The sequence below is a fragment of the Mastigoproctus giganteus genome, chromosome 11 (genome assembly GCF_048544385.1).
Source record: "Mastigoproctus giganteus isolate SK-2022 chromosome 11, ASM4854438v1, whole genome shotgun sequence".
NCBI lineage: Eukaryota > Metazoa > Arthropoda > Arachnida > Uropygi > Thelyphonidae > Mastigoproctus > Mastigoproctus giganteus.
Genome location: NC_143585.1, coordinates 149462564 through 149483915, shown reverse-complemented (window position 1 = coordinate 149483915; position 21352 = coordinate 149462564). Strand labels below are relative to the sequence as shown.

General features: G+C 39.4%; 1 protein-coding gene across 2 annotated transcripts in view; it reads left to right on the top strand.

Moving 5' to 3' along the window:
• The window catches only part of DNAlig4 (DNA ligase 4), a 462385-nt gene that overhangs the window by 329166 nt on the left and 111867 nt on the right, over window positions 1-21352 (top strand). For both annotated transcript variants that reach the window (XM_090384659.1, XM_090384660.1), the window contains one exon: window positions 4673-4805. In XM_090384659.1, the coding sequence (XP_090240785.1) occupies window positions 4673-4805 (133 nt within the window). The remainder of the gene's footprint in view (window positions 1-4672; window positions 4806-21352) is intronic.

Sequence of the window (21352 nt, the reverse complement as noted above, 5' to 3'; positions counted from 1 at the left end):
TCACAAAAACACCACCTTGATGTTAAGAGAAGATAGGTCGATGGGATGTGTTGGAGCATTGTCAAGGATAAGAACAGCCTTGAGCGGTAATTTCAAACATGTCAAATGTGCCTTGACTTTTTAAAACAAATTCAGTTGAGAACCATTCTTCAAATAGAAAAGAATCCATCCAAGCTGACCTCTGGGCTCTGGTAGAGTATTGAAATTTACATTTTTAAATGCTCTTGGTTTGGCTGACTTTCCTACAATGATAAGGGGCAGTTTGTGACTCCCAGCAGCATTTGGAAGTACAAAGAGCCACAGTGATTCTCTGTTTATTCATTTTGAAAACAGTAGTGAATGTTTCTTGTGGTGCAGCTAGCGTTTTCATTGGAAGAAGCTTAAAATTTATGCCTGTTTCATCCAAATTGTAGACGTGTTCGAGAGTAAGATTTTCCTTCTGTATAACGTCTAAAATTTTTGGGAAAATTGTCTTGCAAGATTTTGATCTGCTACCAATTTCTCGCCGCAATCCCCTAGATAATGAATTCCATGGCCCTTTTTCCATCGTGAATGCCATCCCCCATTGGCTAAGAATTCTTCTCCGCTGTCAACTTTATTGTGCAATTGTACTGCATTTTCCTTCAAAACCGGCCCTCTAAGAGGTGTTCCTCTTTGTCGTTCTTGCATGAACCATATCCATAATGCATCGTCAATGACTTCATTTTTTGTCTTCTTCATAGTGCACCTGTCTGAGAGCACTTTTTCTGATTCTATTTGCATACTGAAGTCTTGAAGGGATTTCCAGTTTCTCCACCAATCATTCACTGTACTTTTTCTGACATCCAGTTCATTACATATCCGTTTTACAGGTTCTCTATTATCAATACGTTCCAACGCTTTTAGTTTTGTTTCAATAGTTAACACATTCCGTTTACGCTTGTTGGACCATATCATTTCAAGTTAACATAATTTAAAAAACAAAATTTAACGACGAACATATGTACACATGGAGTGACTGTGATCCAAATGGCACAGATAGCAAAGAACTAACTGAAGTGAAAAAGGTTATAGGATCGTTAGAGTGCACTGTACTCGTTCCTAAAATCTTTTAATTTTCTTTTCCTGCTGGGCCTATGACATCAGAAATCCGATTCGCAGAAAAATCTCGACAAAATATGGCCAGTTAAAACGGAGGCCAGTTAAAGCGAGACTGGATAAGAGTGAGTCTAATGTATCACATTTTGATTGCTTTTTCATTACCCAGCTGTAGTACTGTACTGTATATTAGGTGCTGTGAATATAGTGAATGTTTTGCACAGGCAACTTCACAGGGAGTCAGATATATCCCTTTCCCCTCCCCATGCTCTCGTTTAAATATTGACAGAGTGAATGTGACTGGAAATTATCGTTGCTTCCCTTTGCATACTGTATGATTATTATTTTTCCAAAATTTTAAACAAGGGTGTAAGAGACATATATATATATATATATATATATATATATATATATATATATATATATATATATATCAGTCCATTGGTGACAGTAAAGGGAAGCAAGGATAATTTTCTGCTTTATTCACTTTACTGATTTTTAAGCAAGAGCATGGGGAGGTGGATATATCTCTTATCCCTGTAAAATTATTTTGGTTTAAAAAAATTCAGTATATTACAAATATAGTGAATGTTTGTAATATACCAAATTTGCTCAGCTTCAGGTAATAGGAGATATATCCCTTCCCCATACCCTTGTATTAGAAATAGGAAAAGTGAAATTTTGTGCTTGATATTTCAAACTTTACCAACTTTTTATCCTAGGATTTACCAAACAAGAGCAGTAAAAGGTCCAAATTTTAGGCTTTTACAGTAATAGACAAAAAAAGAGAAATTATATTTCAGATATTCAGATATTACTAAAGAAAGAAAACTTATGGCATGTGTATGTATGTATACACTGTGGCATCTTTAATAAGAGTATGCCACCTAATGACAAGTAACCCTCAGAACAGTCTGAATTCATTAGTGCACCAACTGAACAATTTTTCAAAAGTGTGTCACAGGGATGCTGGTCCATGTTGACTCACTTGCTTCCCACAGTTGACACCTTGGATGGTTGTGGATATCTACTCCATGGCACTAATTTCACCTCATCCCACAGGTACTCAATTGGTTTGTGATTGGTGGGTGATGAAGCCACTGCAGTGGGCTCATTCCATTCTCATATTCCTGGAACCATTAAAATTCTGTATAGTTTGGCCATTATGACATGGTGTATTGCCATGGAGGAATGAGCCTGCTCAGAAACAATTTCCAGATAACCTGTGGAATTCAAACGTTGCTTCACTGGCATCGAGGGGCCCAATGTGTGCCATAAAACTCTACCCACACCTTTACATCATCATCATCATCATCATTAGGGGTTCATGGAACCATGTTGTTTTTGCCATATTCTGGTCCACCAATTAGTCTGAAACAGTAGCAACTTGAATGATAATTAGACTGGGCAATTTTTTTTCCCAATACTCCACTGCCCACTGTTGCTGTTCATTGAGTCCACTATAACTGTTCCTTCTTTTTTACTGAAAGTAATGGAACTCAGTTTAATTATTAGCTGCAATATGCCATCTGTGACATGGCATGATCAATTATGCATTTTAAAATGCCTCTTTGTTTAACACTGTTGTTCTGGGTTTTTATTTAATTTCCTGCAACTTTCTGTTACCTTGTACAAATCTGAAACTCTAATCTTTCCAGACATAAAAAATGTGCTGTTTTCAGAGCTAAATTATTTTTTCCTCTCCCCCCCCCCTTTTTATAGATAAATAACCACTACCTTTTCATCTGATTGTATGTATAAATCTGTTTAAGATAAGCATGTAAAAAATTTTCCCAGGATAGTTCTATTATAGAGATTTTACTGTTTTTATCATCTGAACTGGTGTAATATGGCCATATTGCCAATGTACCATTTAAATGGCAAACCAATCTAGAAATGGTTGTTTGCACTCTTAGTTTGATAAAATGTAATTAATTGCACTCTTAGTTTTTTTTTTTTTTTTTTTTTATGAGAACCCCAAACACGAAAGGTATCAAAACCGTGCATGGGTTGAAGGAGAAGTATGGGGAGAGGGGGATGCCGGAAACTTTGCTCTAGAGACTAAACATGGGTTTCACCACTTCAAGTCCCCAATAAGCAAAGTGGTGGTATTTCACCGGTTGATGAAAGTCATCTACCACCTGTAGTTTGACAAATGTAAAATACTGCACATGGGAAACAGCAACCCCAGAGCAACGTATCAACTCTGTGGTACTACACTAACAGTGGTAGAGAATGAAAGGGACTTGGGGGTGGTTGTGCAGGCAGATATGAAGTTCTCTGAGCAGTGCAGACGGGCTGCAAGAGTAGCTCGTGGAGTATTGTCAATGATATGCAGGAATTTTTCCAGCAGGGATAAGGAGGTGATTATTCCATTGTATAAGGCAATGGTCAGGCCACACCTAGAGTACTGTATACAGGTCTGGAGGCCTCATTTCAAGAAGGATGTAGAGCTGCTGGGACGAGTACAGAGAAGGGCAACAAGATTAGTGAATGGAACAAAGGGGTGCCTCTTACGAAGAAAGGCTTAAGTTTTGCAAATTACAGTGTCTGGAGACTAGGCACCAGCGAGGTGATCTGATAGAGGTGTATAAAGCCTTGAATGGTTTAAGCATGCTCAATGCTGATGCGATTCTTTCTCTAGCTCAGAAAAATCACCTGAGAGGGCATAAATTCAAATTGAGGAAAGACAGATGTAGGATAGACGTGCGGAAATTTGCCTTTAGCCAGCGGGTGGTTGGTTTGTGGAACAGACTTCCATCCCTTGTGGTGGAGGTTGATAGCCTAAATAAGTTTAAGGCTCAGCTGGACAGGTATTTTGAACGAACAGAGGGGTGAAGTGGAAGTGGTTTTTTTTTTTTTTTTTTTGGCTGATGCTGCATAAGCTTGCTTTCTTGCATCAAATGCCTCTACTAATGCTAATGCTAATGCTAAATAATTTGATTTGGATGATTTTTCAACCAAATTAAAGGCTTTCGTATAATATTTATTATTAATAATTAATTTTAATATAATTTTATTAATGTTAATATAACTAATTTAAAATTTTTACTTTATCTCTTTAAAGCTTGCATTTATAATACATCATCATACTTAACTTGATATAAAGCTGCTTCTTTTTTTTTTTTTTTCTTTCCTGTTTCATGTTCAGTAGATCCTGTTATACACATAGAATCCTGGTTTTGACATTGTAATCAGGCCAGTCCCAGCATTCAGGGACCCCAGGGTACAAGAATAAATGTAGAGGAAAGGGACAGCTATGGGGAGTTCTCCTTAATTGGATTGAGATGGAGTCTGCTATTGGGATATAGGGCCATTTTCAGTCCAGGGTATGGATGTAGCTATTGCACCTGCTTTAACTCCATTTCTACCCCCCCCCCCCCCCAAGGAGAATAAGAAGACTAACTTTAATTGTTGGATATTTATCTTCCCATAATTTATATGTATAACACATAAGTACATTTTAGTTTTAAGTATTTTAAAATTGAGTCCTTACAATTTTTAAGAATAAATGTGTAATGTAGGAAAAATGTACTAAATTTTTAATTGATGCAATTATGATATGAGAGCTTCAGAATTTTATAATGTTTTGTAGGTCCCAATACATTTTGTGTGATAGCAAGCAAAATTACTCTGAGGGTGAAAAATATCATAAGCACAAAGATGTATAATGTGATCAAAGATGGTTGGCTTCTTCACTGTGCAAATGAGAAGAAATTTATTTCTTGGTAATATACACTATTTAAAATAAAGTTTATATTGGTTAACTATAATATTTCCTCATGATTAATGTTAAAAATGCTTAAAATTTAGATGCATTGCATTGAATACAATTGATATAATGCCATTATAATCAGTTTTTTACTATAGTTTCTTATGCTTTTCATAAATTCCCTACTTTTCTTAAAAAAAAAAGAAAAAAAAGAAAATGATGTTCAAAAGATGTTTCACAATAAATATAAGAAGTGGACAATAAGTATTTACTAAAAATATTTGAGTTAAGAGATTTGATATTGTGTGTGTCTACTACTAATTCTCATAAGTTAATGTATATTTATTTGCTTTTCTAGATACATTGGTTACTGAACTAGAGCCATGAATACAGTGAAAGGTGGTATGCTGAATAAAGTTTGAGGGTTAATTTTTATAATGGTCAGAGCCATTGTAAAATTTCTTCATTGGTAAGGCAAATAAGCAGAACAAATCCTCTTCAATACAGCTTCTCCATAATTGCCTCTCCATATACAACTGCATATATATATGCAACTCCATATATATATATATATGATACTGAAAAATTGTAAAAGACAATTCAGGTGTGGGAAAAACTGTGTGCATGATGATCTAAGAAAAGAAGACTCGACCCAGCCACAGACCTTGCCATTGTGATTTAAGTGGAACAGCTAGTCTTTGAAGACAGATATGTGACTAAATTTAATAGCAAATGATGTGAACATTAGCAAAGTTTCTCTTTGCACGATATTGCATGGCAAGATTGCTAACACCTCTTCAAAAGCTCCACAAGAAAGAGCATTTCACACAGTCATAGAGAAAAATGTTGACAAGCTTTTTTTTTTTTGACTGAATTATGATGATGGCTGAATGCCGAATACATCACTGTGATCCAGAAAAACAGATGAGCAAACAATGGAAATGTTCATCACCAATCCCCAAAAAACCAAGGTTCAATTGCCTGCCAACAAGGTCATGTTGTCAGTTTTTGGGTTTAAAGGTATCACCTCAAAATACCTCCCAAAAGGTAGTCAGTATCGTGGGGAGTACTCTTAATCTCCTGGGAAAATTAAGAGAAGCTATTGTTGAAGAGATGTGGGAAACTAATCAAAAGCTTCTCCTTCTGGCCAATATTGCTCCTACTAATAATGCTGCTCTCACTGTGGTCTTTACAATCAATTGTGGTTTTGAAATCTACAGAACCCACCTTATTCTTCAAACCTCTCACCTTAAGACTTCTTCCTCTCTCCTAAAATTGGCGCCTCCATAGCCAGGTGGGAAGGAGCAGCAGTGCGTAGCACACGCTTCTTGATTAGACCGGGGTTCGAGCCCGTCACCACCAAATACGGATGATGCAGAAAGGTCAGGAAATGGCCACCGCATATCCCGGAGCAATATGGCCTAAGCTGCTAATGCTCCTAAAAACCAAAAAAAAAAAAAAAAAAAAATCTCCTAAAATTAAGAAACCATTATGAGACTGGAGATTTCAGACTGATAAGAGGAGTAATTAACAAAGTGGAAACTAAGTTTTCTGCTTAAAGCGAGGAGTTCTATTGAGAAGGCTCAGAAGACCTTATTCAAGGTTGGGAACAATGTGTAGATCTAGAAGGTAGTTACATGTAGAAGGAGGAAATTGTCAACCAAGTTTCAAGTCCCTAATTCAAATATTTCTAGGAGTGGGAAAGTATTTATTGACTGCCCCCTCGTATAATGTATTAAGCATTGCTAAGTCTTAATTTCAAACAAGAGCTATATGCTGCTTAAAACATACCAAAAAATTTGCAGATATCTCACACACACACACACACACACACACACACACACACACACACACACACACACACACACACACACAGTATGGATTCAATCTTTCTCAATCCTGGTTCCTGTGATTGTGCAAGAAAGTCATCTCATAATTACTTCATTCTGAGATTACTCTTCTAATAATGATCCAAATTGGAAACTGTAGTGAGAAGTGTGCCAAAACTTGTGGTGGTGGTGGTGGTGGTGGTGGCAGCGGCGGCGGCTGCAATGATATGAGCCATGTATCTATCATATGTAATTACCTGACTGCAATTTCATTAATTAATTAATTAATTAATTAAGTTGTTGAATAGCCACATGAGGAAGTTATCCATGTATTGGATAAGATTTTGCAGCTCTGGCAAACGCTACGTTTTTGATAATATATAGCCGTTTTATTGACTTGTCATATTAATTTATTTTCTAGAAGCAGCTATAGACCTAGTCATGTTAATTAGGTATTTTGAATTTAGATAGTGATTTTAAGTTAATACTTAGTCTCCGTAGAACCACCATTCGTAACTGGCCACCATTCTTATAGTATATTAGATCGATACGGAACAGTGCAACATATATCCAGAACTTGATAGTGTGAAGTATAACGTAAAACTAGATAGTGTAATAATAGCACTGTATTAGCACTGTTAGCTTAGTATAGTATTATAAATTAACCAATAAAGTTTATTAATCGTATTAAATTTCATTATTAATTAAATTGTAATTAAATGGAATCATGACCCAGACTAGAGCAGCAAAGCAATGGGCACAAAGTAGTGGGAGTGCTACGGCTCAGAGGAGAACCACAAGAGATTCTGCAATGCATCACAGTCTAAAACAATGTGGGAAATGTGAAATGTTTGCGGATGTTTCTCGAACAAGGCATGATCTAGCTAAAGAGAATGTCTTTTTGTATGCTAGGTGCAGAGACTGTGAGAAATTAGGTGCTAACTCAGAAATTAGGTGCTAATTCTGATGGGCATTTATGAGAGTTTGAGGTGTAGGGTAGATGTCCTTGAAGAAATAAATATGAGGGCCATCAAAATCTCAGCTGCCCAACTCAACCCCAGAGATCACTCCTGCGCATCAGGATACACAGCGGCAATCTCCAACGCAGAATGCTCTTGTCCCACAGGAGCTAGTTACTGTCAGTGACTCTATTGTCAGGGAGACAGGGAATATATTATGCAAAAAAGATAGGTGGAACAGAACCAGGGTATGTCTGCCAGGGGCAAAAGTTGATGATGTTGTAGAGCACATATCATCTTTTAATGGCAGAAAAGGTGATATTGTTGTACACCTTGGCACTAATGACCTTAGGAGTAAGAGATCTGCAGATTTATTTAACAAATCAATGTTGAAAATAAAAAAATAAAAAAGTCGCGAGGTAGGGTTGAATTTGAAAGTGTCTGCAATTCTGCACAGACACGATAGGAAGGAGTATATGATGAGAGCTTTATCAATCAATTTAACCCTGGAGAGATTGTGCAAGGCTAATGGGGTACAATTTTTTTTCAGCGTGATCTATGCTTGCTAACAGGAGAGACTGCTTCTCCAGGGATAGGATACACTTAAATAGAAAGGGTGCAAGAATATTTGCTGATGATATCGAAAGTGTTAGGTGGGTCTAAAAACTGCTAGCTTGGGAAGGATTCACAGACTAAAAGATTAACAGTAGCTGCAGGCAGAGGTAAAAGCAATTCTTGCACTGCTTCTATTGTAATGAGCAGCAGCCTAGAGAGCAAGTTGCTGGGAATTTCAAGAGGTTCTGGGAGTCATCATGGAACAAGTAAATACATGGGCTGTGTTAGGGTAACTAAGAGTAAGAACAAATGCATGTATACTTGCATATACACCAGTGCTAGAAGTATATTAAATAAATTTGATGTGCTGATCATGACATCAAAGACACATATTGTTGGGATATCAGAGATGTGATGACACAAAGATAAAACCAGTGCAGAATTGAATTTGGAGAGTACAGTGTGTATAGAAAAGATAGACAGGGTTGGAAGGGAGGAAAAAGGTAGACAGGGTGGGAAGGGCAATGCTGTTAAGAAACACAAAATCTAAGAAGTGCATCCAGTTGACATGGGTAGAGAGTGCAATATTGTGTCAGTTTGGTGTAATGTAAACACTGGGAAAAGTAAAATGAGATTAGGAGTCTGTTATAGGCCTAATTGTGCAGAAATTAGATTGGGCCAATAAATCAAAATGTCTTGTAAAGGGGCATTTTAACTTTCCAGATATTGACTGGAACTTGTGGGTCACTCGCACGCTAGCAAGATTTTTGTGGATTTATTGAAGGATTGTTTTCTACATCAGCATGTTCAAGGGGCAACCATAGGGGGTAATACTCTTGATCTGATTACTAGCCATGATGACTCATGCATAAGGAATTTGCAGATAGAGGAACCACTAGGTGACAGTGATCACATTGTACTGATGTGGGATTTACTTAAAGATGTAACTATCATCAAGGGTAAAGGGAAGGATTTTTGTTTTTGTACAGTGGTCTCAAGCAGTTTTTGAATTGTACAGTGGGCTCAACTGATGATTAAAAACAGTGAATTCTAAAGGGGACGCCTTCAGGAAATTAATCATGGAAGCTACTAGGCTTTTCATATCAACTGAGAAATACTGTTCAGAATTTAGGCCCAGTTGGATGTCAGATGAACTAGTGAGTCTCATGGCAGAGAAGAATAATTCGTGGGATGCATATAAATCAACAGGTGACACATGAGCCTATGGCAGATATAAGCTAGCCTGTAATCAAGTCACAAAGGAGGATAGGCAAGCGAAGGCTGATTACAAGAAATACTTGGCAAAGGATGCAAAGAAAAACAACAAAAAGTTATTTTTCTTTAAAACTCTAGAAGGAAGGGTATGAATTAGATTGGTCCACTTTGGTGGTAGTGGTGGTGGTTGAACTGTTGATGATCCTGCTCAGATAGCTACAAATTGAATGAGTATTTTGCATCTACATTTACATATGAGGAATTCTGTACGGAAGGGGAGGTCAGACGTTTACTAAACTCTAACAGGGAGCTAAATTATTTTGTAATAATGGCGAGCAAAGTGGAGGAGAAATTGTTGAAGTTAAACATAAAAAAGACACCTGGGGCAGATGGAATCAATCGGTTATATTGATGGAGGCAGCAAGTGAAGTAAGCAAACCCTTAGCCATAATTATAAGAGCATCCTTAGATTCAGGAGAGGCCCTCATGGACTGGAGATGTGCAGATGTTTCCCCAATTCACAAAGTGAGGGGGTTCAGAAGTGACAAAAATAATTATAGACCTGTTAGTTTAACTTCTGTTCTGGGGGAAAATAATGGAATCACTGGTTAAAGAAACATTGCAGGATCATCTAGACAAGACTACAATAATAGTTCAGAAACAGCATGGTTTGTTAAAGGGAGGTCTTGTCTGACAGGGTCGTGAGCCCACACATTAGCATTGTGCTGATTGAATAAGCCTTCCCGAGTGAAATAAGCCTCATCCGTTAACAAAACATAGGCTGGAAAATTCAAGTCTCGAACACTTTCTTGGAGAAACCACTGCGCAAAAGCCTCACGTGCAGGATGACCTTGGGGGAGCAGTAACTGAACCCTTTGGAGATGAAAGGGATGTAAGGAATCGTCGTGCCAGACATGCTGTACACTACAACGAGACACTCCTAAGGCAGAGGCAACGGCACGTGTGCTGGTAGTAGGATTATTCTAGGCGGCATTCAACACACTTTCTTCCCTGGTGGGAGTTCGCGTCGAACATGGTCTTCCCGCACTACTCCTTTTACCTCTAAATGGCCCATAATTGCACAAATTTTGATCAACACGTGCAAACAAACGGTGGTCCGGTGCATGTCTGGGAAGCATTCTCCATAAATTCGTTGAGCGGCTCATCCATTGACCTCTGCTAATCCATACACTAGGTGCATGTCTGCCAGCTCACAGTTCGTATATCGATGCATGCTCTTCATGCAGCGACTACTGCTTGAATGAGTAAACCATAAATTTTCCCTCTCGCGAACTGATGAACAGCGCCGTGTACCGACTTACAGTGACGTTTCCGGTTATGGGTTCCTGTGCGATTCACATTCCTTTAGCTGTTACCTACCTCCCCTAAACGTTTGTACCAATATTTTTGAGACACCCTGTATATTTCCAATAGCATCAACACTGGAAATAAAAAAGAAAAAAACTTTTCTTACAGGTACCATCCATCAGAAGAAATAACAACTCAATCATCTTGGCACCGGGTTCTGCGAAGCAGAACTCCCCACAATTCATTGCAGAACACATGTCGCTTGACGTCACACTCACACTGATACATATAATAACCACATTTACACACATTCACTCAATTTAAAGGGTAGCCCAGTGGCAAACATATATACACAAGATCAGGGTTTGCGAATCAGCAAAACAAAAGAAATACAAAATATAAAAAGAAAAACATGCAAAGCCATCTAGTGAGAAAAATAACAACTAAATATTTTTTTTCCACACTCAACTCAACTCAACTCAACAGCCAACCACAGAACCAGCCACACTCAATTCAACAGCCAATCACAGATAGGAGTGGGACAAGCACAACAGCCAATAAGACAGCTTATATGACGTCACAACGTCTACCATCACACTCGTTCGTATCATGTTAACTACTTGTATGGAGTATCTACGGCCTCCATAGCCGAGTAGTCAGGAGTGGGAGTGCAGTAGCACACGCTCTTTAAGTAGACCAGGGTTCAAGCCCCTGAATACGGTCGATCTGCCAACCCGCACTGGACCAGCGTGGCAGATTATGGTCCATTTCCCTCAGCATGAATTGTTGAGGAGGCTTCCATCCTGCAGTGGGTTGATAATGGCTGCACTTTACTGTTTTTTTACTTTTTACTTGTCTGACCAATTTCATTGGATACTACTTTGTGGTCACAGAGAAATTAGATGCAAACAATAATTTTGATATCATATACTTGGATTTCAAGAAAGTTTTTGATACCATTGCACATGGAAGACTGCTGTACAAATTGGAGTGATATGGCATTAAGGGCAAGTTACAACAAAGGATAAAGGGATGGTTGAGTGGGAGATGACAGAGAGGGGTAATCAATGGAAACTGTTTTTTGTGGATTAATGTTATTAGCGGAGTGCCCCAGGGTTTGGAGCTGGACCCATTGTTGTTTTGTGTATTTATCAGCGATATATCGATGAAGGTAAAAAATCAGGCTTAATTTATTATTTTTATTATTTATTATTATTATGAGCCATATGGTGCAAGGAAGCCTGAGGCTTATCCCTGAGAGAGAGAGAGAGAGAGAGAAAGGTAGAAGGGAATCACCAAGAAAGAGAAGAATGATGATATCCAGCTCAGGACCCTGGGCTTGGCACACCTAGGGTCCATACTCACATGTGGTGAGCATGGACTTGGCACACCTAGAGCCCTGAGCTGGATATCATCATTCTTCTCTCTCTTATCTTGGTGATTCCCTTCTACTTCTCTCTCTATAATGTCCAAGTTTGCCTATGATACAAAGGTTGGCAGGGTTGTTAATGACACTAAAGACAGTATGCTAATGTAAGGATCTAGAACAGTTAGGCAGATGGGCTAAGAAGTGGCAACTGAAGTTTAATATTGACAAATGCAAAGTATTGCATATTGGTAGCAGTAACTCAAGAGAAATGTACCAACTGCGTGGGGCAACACTCACGGAAGTGGAGAATGAAAAAGACCTTGGGGTAATTGTGCAGTCAGATATGAAGTTGTCTGAGTAGTGCAGATGGGCTGCCCGAGCAGGTTATTGAGTACTGTCAATGATATATAGGAATTTTGCTTGTAGAGACAAGAAGGTGATTGATAGACAAGACAGACAAGAAGGACAAAATACTCAAGGTGTGGTCATGCCACACCTTGAGTATTTTGTCCGGTCTGAAGGCTTCATATTAGGTAGGATGTACAGTTGCTAGAACAAGTACAAAGAAGGGCAACAACATTGGTGAGAGGAACAAAGGGGATACTCTTACCATGAAAGGCTTGAGTTCTGCAAGTTACATCATCTTGAGACTATGCACTCAAGAGGTGATTTGATTGAGCTGTATAAGGCTTTGAATGGTGTGAGCGGACTCAATGCTGTTGGGATTGTTCTGCTTCCTCAGTTTGTGAACTTGATGGGGCATAGATTCAAACTTAGGAAAGACAGTTGCAGAATAGATATGCGTAAGCTTGCCTTTAGCCAGCAGGTAGGAACAGACTTCCATCTGTCTTAATTTTTCTAGATCCTGTTGCAGTAGCATACTGTCTTTAGTTCATTAACAACCCTGCCAGCCTTTGTATCATCTGCACTCTTGGACATTAAGCCTGATATACCTTCATTGATATCCTTGATAAATACACAAAACAATAATGGGCCCAGCACCGAACTCTGGGGGACACCGGTAATAACATTAGTCCACATAGAACAGTGTCCATTTATTACCACTCACTGCAATCCCTCACTCAACCATCCCTTTATCCATTCCAGTAACTTGACCTTAATGCCACACCACTCCAATTTGTACGGCAGTCTTCCATGTGCAACAGTATCAAAGGCTTTCCTGAAATGCAAGTATATGATATCAAAATTATTTTAACAGTTCCAGTATTATTGTATCCAGTTCCTTTGTGACCACATCGTAGTATAAATTGTCTTTCGAGTACCACTTTGGTATATAAAGGAGTATGTACAAGCAGGTTCACGGCACAGCTATGGGTTCTCCTATCAGCGCTATTGTCGCAAACCAAGCAATGGAAGAGTTAGAGAATAGGGTTTTTACAAGTTTGGAGTTCCCTATGCGCAAGTGGAAGAGATACGTGGATGACACATTCACTTTGGTACAAAAGGGGAGAGAAGAGGATGTAGTTAGTTTTCTCAATGGTTTCTCTCCTTTTGTACAGTGTACCTCAGAGGTAGAAGTGAATGGTTCCCTCCCATTCCTGGACATAATGGTGTACAAAGTAAAGTGTAAAGTGTATTTAGTGTCTAACGGCACCAGGAGTTTCCCCCATCTACGCGTTGCTTTCATTGTGGGTGTACCAGTTCGCTGGAAAGGCTAGAGATTTAAAAGTGTATGGATATTGTACATGTGTAGTGTTTTTCTGTTGTTCATCTGGCCGTTTAGCCGCTGGACCAACGTTAGTCTGAGGCCCAACGTTGCCCACACTTGGCCCTGTGGAGGCAGACCAGGTACACCAGTATTTTTAGATAAGTACTCTGGCAGATCCTGCCACCTAATTTCCTGAGATTTCAGTGGTTAGGACCTATATAAAAAAAGGGGGGGGGGAAATGAACGCTTGAATCTAGTTAGGCCGAAAGAGGTTGCAGGTGTGTCGAGTTTGGCATTTAATATTTTTCGTTGTGTGGGGCATTTGCTTTTCGCTGGCGATATAGGTAGAGAAGTGGGGGAGAGATGGAAGGCTGGGGGAAAAGACAGAAATATGGGGTCAATAGGGAAGGCAACTCCAGTTTCCTTCTGGTGGGGCATGCCCTACCAGAGGGAAAAGAGGGGGGTAGAAAGACCATCCTCTCACCCCCACCAGGGATGGGGAGAGAAACTGGGCTGGGCAAGGGAGCTCCACCCAGTTCGCCATAGCAGCAATTTGCAGTGCCCTCCAGCAAGTACAGTCCGATGATGACTCATTGGTAGGGGCCTAGTCCTTTTCTAGGTATCTGGGCTCATCCTGGGAGCGACGACATCCTGGCTGGTGCCTCTCCCATTGGTTCCTAGGTTGATGCTGTTTCATTTATTCTGCTGCATATTGTTTGTCCTTAGTATTTTGCAATCCTTTCCTCTGTGTTGATGTTTTATCAGTTTGCCTTTATTTATTATTTGTGGTCATCTATTCATTGTGGATGGCTATTTCTGTTCGTTGTCTATTGAAGACATCAAGTGCAAATCGGCTGAGGGCTTTGTATTCATCTTCTGAATCCAGTAGATGGTACTCTTGATTTTTCGGCAAGTATTGAATCTCAGTTATAAGTCTACTTCTGTGTTTTTCATAGCATTCACAGTCGTGCATAATATGCTGCCAGGTTTCAGGTTCTCCACAGATGCATGTGGACTCTTCTATTATTCCGAGTGTGTTCAGTTTTGCTTTAAATGGGCCATGGCCCGTCAGGAGGAAGGTTGTATTTAGCCCAGGATAGAACCACGAGGGGGCTTTTGGGTACATTTTTGCGACTATCGGTATGAAGCTTTTTGTAACTTGACCCTTTGGCGACATCTCCCATCTGTGCTGCCAAATCTTCAACATGTGAGCCACTATTCGATGTTTCTCTGTCGTCCAGCTGTTGGTTGGATCCAAAGTAAAGTCATAAATGGAGGCATTCATATCATTGGACAGTAAATACATGAGTCCACATCTAGTCACCTCGAGGTCCAGCGGAAGAGCTCCTGCCAGGACCTGCAGAGCGTGGGTGCCCACCGTTTTGCAGGCCCTAGTTATAGTTAGAAGTATGTTTCTTTGGATAGTGTCCAGCAGTCTTCTGTTGACTGCGGTTCCGGCCTTCCTGAACCAGATTGGTGATCCGTAGGTGATCGCTGGGATGAATATTGTTTTATAATACAGGGACAGGGTCTTCCTTTTGAGTCCCCAGTCCCTGCGAGATACTCTTGCTACAAGTGCAGCATAGTTCCTTAGTTTCTTTCTCAGGTAGGTGAGGTGAGGTGTAAAGGACAGGTTTCCATCCAGGATATACCTAGATACTTTATTTTCTTTGCTAGTTTAGTTTAATGGTGGATCCCGCTATCTTTATTTGCGGTGGTCGTCTGATATTTAGAGAGCCTTTTAGTAATACTGAGTTTGTCTTGGTTGGTGAAATCATTAACATATGTGTTTTCGCCCAATTCTGTAGGGTTTGTAGTGCTTGGTTTGCCTGTGTTTCAAGTCCCGTTCTGTAGTCCACTTCCACCATTAAAATGAGATCATCAGCAAAGGCCTGACTGCCACATTTTCCAGGTCCAGAGCCAAGAAGTCATCAAAGACCATCGTAATGGCGTGAGAAGGCTCCAGGCTTAATACTACAGTTTTTAGAAAACCAATGTGTAGGAGCCGGTACACCCATTATAGGTCAGCACAGACTGTGCAGCATAAAAATAGTGTTGCCAGGGCACTTTTGGGTAGGGTTAGAACCCATTGTAGTACCTCTGAGGAGAGAGAGAAATTGGGCAAGTTAGGGTGGATCTTATAAAATGCGGTTACCCCCAGAGGGTCATTGATAAATATAATAGTGACGTGGAGCCTAATGATGAAACACCGTCCGTTCCAGTCACCACAGTTTATATTTCCTACTATTCCTACTACCATCATATTGCAAGGATGCTTCGTGACTTTCAGGCACACTGTGTACAGCTTCCGGGCCGGAGGTTGCACACAGGTGGTGTCACAGGTCAAAGACCCCATTACTGGGGATTCCAGTAGTGGGGTCATATATGAGATCAAATGCCTGGATTGTGGGGAATGTTATGTGGGAGAGACAGGACGGCGACTAAAAGACCATCTGGGGGAGCACATGCGAGCCATACAGACTGCAGAGTTTAATAAGTCCGCCCTTGCTGAGCATTATTGGGAAAAACAACACCAGGTCTCCCCAGTGAATGCCGTCATCCTTGACCGGGCGCATGGGTTCTGGGACTGTAAGTGACTGGAGAGTTTGAGGATTGGCTCATCCGAAAACAATAGTATGAATAGGGACAGAGGTGTTCGGCTCCACCCCCTTCTGGAGGCTGTGGTCCTTGCAAAAGACGAGTGCTTTGCGTTTTCACTCTCCCGAGCAACTTCTGGTTCTGGTTCACGTGGAACTGAGCATGCGCCTGGTCAGCCATGTGTGCCGTGAATCTGATATTTATGGATGTGTTGCCTAAACATCATTGTTGTTGAGAAAGGAGGCAGATGCCCCCGAAAGCTACAATCATTGTTTTATCGCTTTTAACCTTTATTATATTTTATTGCATTTTAAAATTTCATCATACATTTTATTTTGTAAGTCAGTTTTTGTAAATATTATTTTACAGTACTGTATCGTCTGGTACATTTTATAATTTTCAGTATTAAACTATTATAGTTAAACGGTTGGTGTACTTGTTTAAATTTGTGATCTGTCTGAACTATTGCTGCTGTCATATCTAGCTGATCCTGTATCACCTCTTTAACCAGTGACTCCATTATTTTCCCTAAACAGAAATTAAATAAACAGGTCTGTAATTACTTGTGTCATCCTTTGAACCTCCTTTGTGAATTGGGGATACATTTACACATCTCCAGTCCATTGGGACCTCCCCTGACTCTAAGGATGCTCTCATAATTATGGCTAAGGGTTTGCTTACTTCCTTTGCTGCCTCCTTCATTATAACTGGATAGACTCCATCTGCCCCAGTTGCCTTTCTTAGGTTTAACTTCAACAATTTCTCCTCCACTTTGATCTCAGTTATCGCAAAATTGCTTAGTTCACTTTTAGAATTTGATAAACTTCTGACATTCCCCTCCTTGAATAACTCCTCATGTGTGAATATAGATGCAAAAGAAACATTCACTTTATCAGCTTCTTTGAGCAGGATTATCAATAGTCGAACCATCTATGTTAAGTGAACCAATCTGATTCATCCCCTTCTAGAGTTTACATAAGTAAAGAACTCTTTGCTGTTTTTCTTTGTATCCTTTGCCAAAGATTTCTTGTAATCTGCCTTCACCTGCTTAATCTCCTTTGTGACTTTATTGCAGACTAGCTTATATCTGTCGTAGGCTTCTGTGTTGCCTGATAATTTATATGCATCCAGTGCATTTTTCCTCTCTGCTACAGGCCTTATTAATTCATCTGACATCCATTTAGGCCTGAACCTTGAACGGTATTTCTTAGTTGGTATGAAAAGCCTAGTAGCCTCCAATTAATCCTTAGTAGCCTTCAGGATTAAGTCCCTGAAGACTTCTCATTTAGAATTCACCATTGGTAACATCATCAGTTGATCCCACTCTATAGAATTTAAAAACTGTCTGAGACCTGTGTAGTCACCTTTACGAAAATAAAAAGTTTTCCCTTGATCGTAGTTACATCTTTAAGTAAATCCCACTTCACTGTGATCACTGTCACCTAGCGGTTCCTTTTACTGCAAATTCCTAATGCATGCGTCATCACTGCTGATAATCAGATCAAGGAGTAATACCCTTGAATATATTGCTGCAGAAAATAATCCTCCAATAAATCCACAAAAGTCTTGCTAGCGTGCAAATGACCAAACCACAAGTTCCAGTCATTATTTGGAAAGTTAAAATGCCGCATTATAAGACATTCTGATTTACTGGCCCATTCTATTTCTCTGAACAACTGTTCATTGTACACATCAGCATCATTAGGCCTATAACATACTCCTACTCTAATTTTCCATTTCCCCAGTGTTTGTGTCACACCAAACAGACTCAACATTCCACTGTCCACCCGTGTCAAAAAATATCTGCCTTCGATGTCTTGATCAGCACTTCAAATTCATCGATTTTATTTATTATACTTCTAGCATTAGTGTACATGCACTTGTTCTTACACTAGTTACCCTAACACAGCCCATATATTTACTTGTTCCATGATGATTCATATCTGCTCTTGCATTCCCCAGCAACCTGCTCTCTCTAGGCTGCTGCTCATTACAATAGAAGCAGTGCAAGAATCACTTTCTCTTCTGCCTGTGGCTACTGTTAATCTTTTAGTCTGTGAATCCCCCCCCAGAACTAGCAGTTTTCCGAGCCACCTAACACTGCCTTGATAACATCAGCAAATATTCTTGCACCCTTTCTATTTAAGTGTATTCCATCCCTGTAGAAGCAGTCTCTCCTGTTAGTAAGCACAGACCATTCTGAAAGAAATTCTACCCTGTGAGCCTTACACAGTCTCTCCAGGGCCGAATTGATTGACAAGCCTCTCATCATATACTCACTCCTATCGTGTCTGGGCAAAATTGCAGACACTTTCAAATTTAACCCTGACTCATGACTTTTTTTCAGCATTGACCTGTACTTGTTAAGTAAATCTGCAGATCTCTTACTCTTAGTGCCAACATGTACAACAATATCACCTTTTTTGCCCTTAAAAGATGATATCTGCTCTACAACGTCATCAACTTTTGCCCCTGGCATATACCCCGGTTCTTTTCCACCTATCCTTTTTGCATATTGTATTCCCCGTCTCCCTGACAATAGAGTCACCGACAATAGTTAGTTTCTGTGGGAAAATTTCTTACTGTGTTCTTACTGTTAGTTATCCTAACACACACACACACCCCCTATGTATTTACTTGTTCTGCAATGACTCCCAGCAGTCCCTGAAATCCCTAGCACCTTGCTTTCCAGGCTGCTGCTCATTCCAATAGAAGCAGTGAAAGAATCACTTTCACCTTAGCCTTTGGCTACTATTAATCTATTAGCCTGTGAATCTCCCCAAGCTGGCATTTTTCCGTCCCACCTAACACTGTCTCAATAGCATCATCAAATATTCTTGCATCGTTTCTATTTAAGTGTATCCCATCCCTGTAGAAGCAGTCCCTCCTGTTAACAAGCACAGACCATGCTGGGAAAAATTCAATCCCCTGAGCCTTGCACAAACTGTGCAAAGCTGAATTGATTGCACAAGGCTCTCATCATATCCTTCCTCCTACCATGTCTGGGCAGAATTGCAGACACTTTCAAATTCACTCCTAACTCGCGACTTTTTTTCAACATTGACCTGTACATGGTAAGTAAGTCCGCAGATCTACACTTAATGTCATTAATGGCAACCTGTACATTAATATCACCTTTTGTGCCCATAAAAAATGATATTGGCTCTACATCGTCATCAACTTTTGCCTCTGGTAGACATTCTGGTCCTCTTCCACCTAACCTTTTTGCACAATATATTTCCCATCTCCCTGTCAATAGAGTCACTGATAATAACTAGCTGCTGTGGAACCAAGTGCATACCCTGAAGATTGGCGCTCTGCTGCATGATGCACAAGAGTGAGCTCTGGCATTGATTTGGGAAGCTGAGCGCTTGATGGATCCCCCCCATTTTAATTCCTCCTAGGGCATCAACCCTACACCTTAAAGTCTCATAAATGCCCATTAGAATGCTGAGTTGGCACCTAATTTTTTCACTCTCTCTGCACCTAGCACCTATCCTCCTTGGCTAGGTCATTTCGTGTTCCAGAAAATGATTTCACATTAAACATTTCACATTTTGTACTTTTATTTTACACTTTTTTTTTTTACATATATTGGACAATCAACCTCTTTGGTTGTCTCCCGAGCCATAGCACTCCTGATACTTTGTGCTCGTTTCTTTGCTGCTCTAGTCTCGGGCATGTTTTCTTTTAAATACAATTTAATTAACAATGAAAATTAATAAGATTAATAATTTAATTGATAATACTGTACTAAGCTAATAGTTTGCTAATACAGTGCTATGTATTACACCATTTAGTTTTGTGTCATATCGTACTCTATCAAGTTCAAGATATTCGTTACGCTATTCTGTATCGGTCTATACTTCAACAATGATGGTTATTTTTGAAAGGTACAAGATTCTATGGATACTAATTAGTAACCTACAAAATATCTAACTAAATAAACTGAGTGTGACTAGGACTCTAAAGCTACTTCTAGAAAGTAAATTAATATGACAAGTCAATAATACAGTAAAAATTTATCAAAAACTTAACATTTGCTGCAGCCATAAAATCTTTGCCTGCATGTCAGTATCCTTGTTGAATGTTTCATGTTTAATTGCATTACCTCAACTTAGATTAATATTAGTTGCTGCAAATGATACATGAAAGCAGACTTATAGAGCATTAGGGAAAAACAATCCACATTATATATCCGTTTCCTTCAATATTTTTCACTTCTTCGTTAAATTTATTCAGCTATTTTTACACATCTGTTTGGCATCCTTTTTCAATTTAAATATATGTTCCCTATGTGTGTTGTGTGAGTCTGGGTGAGAAGACATTAGAATTTACTTTACTTAATCCAGTTAAAGCCTTAAGTGCCTTAGTCAAGTGGTAGCTTCCAGACACTGTAGTATGTAGAACTGAAATCCTTCTTGGTAAGTATCCTTTTGTTCTCATTACTAATCTCATTTGCTCTCCTTTGCATCCATTCCAACAGATCCATATCCTTCTTAATCCATATCTTTGAGACCTGTATTCAGTATTCAAGATGCAGCCTAGCCATTTTCTTATACAATGGGATTGCTGCTACGCATTTGCAGTACCTTTCATTTTTCCGTGTTAAACTCTTAATACTACTTTTCAGCACATTTGCCTAATTTTTGTAGATCTTGTTGCAGTAGTGTATTCTGATTCCTCTCATTAACCACCATCATTAACCACCATGTCAACTTTTGTATCACCTGCAAACTTAGACAGTAAGTCTCCATCATTATCATTAATAAATATCAATAATAATATGGAGCCCAGCACTGATCCTTAAGTGATTCCACTAATAACATTTACCCAGGAAGAGCAGTGCTCATAATAACCACTCTATCTTCTGCCACTCAATCATATCTTTATTCAAAGCAGTTACTTGCTCCTAATCCCACACTGCTCCTTTGTGTAATCATGTTTATGAAAGTAAAATCTCTTCCTCTTATGCTTGACAATAATTATATCTTAAGCAAATTTCATGTTAATACATTGTGATTATGGATACATGGATATTCTTAATGCATGAAGAGTCAT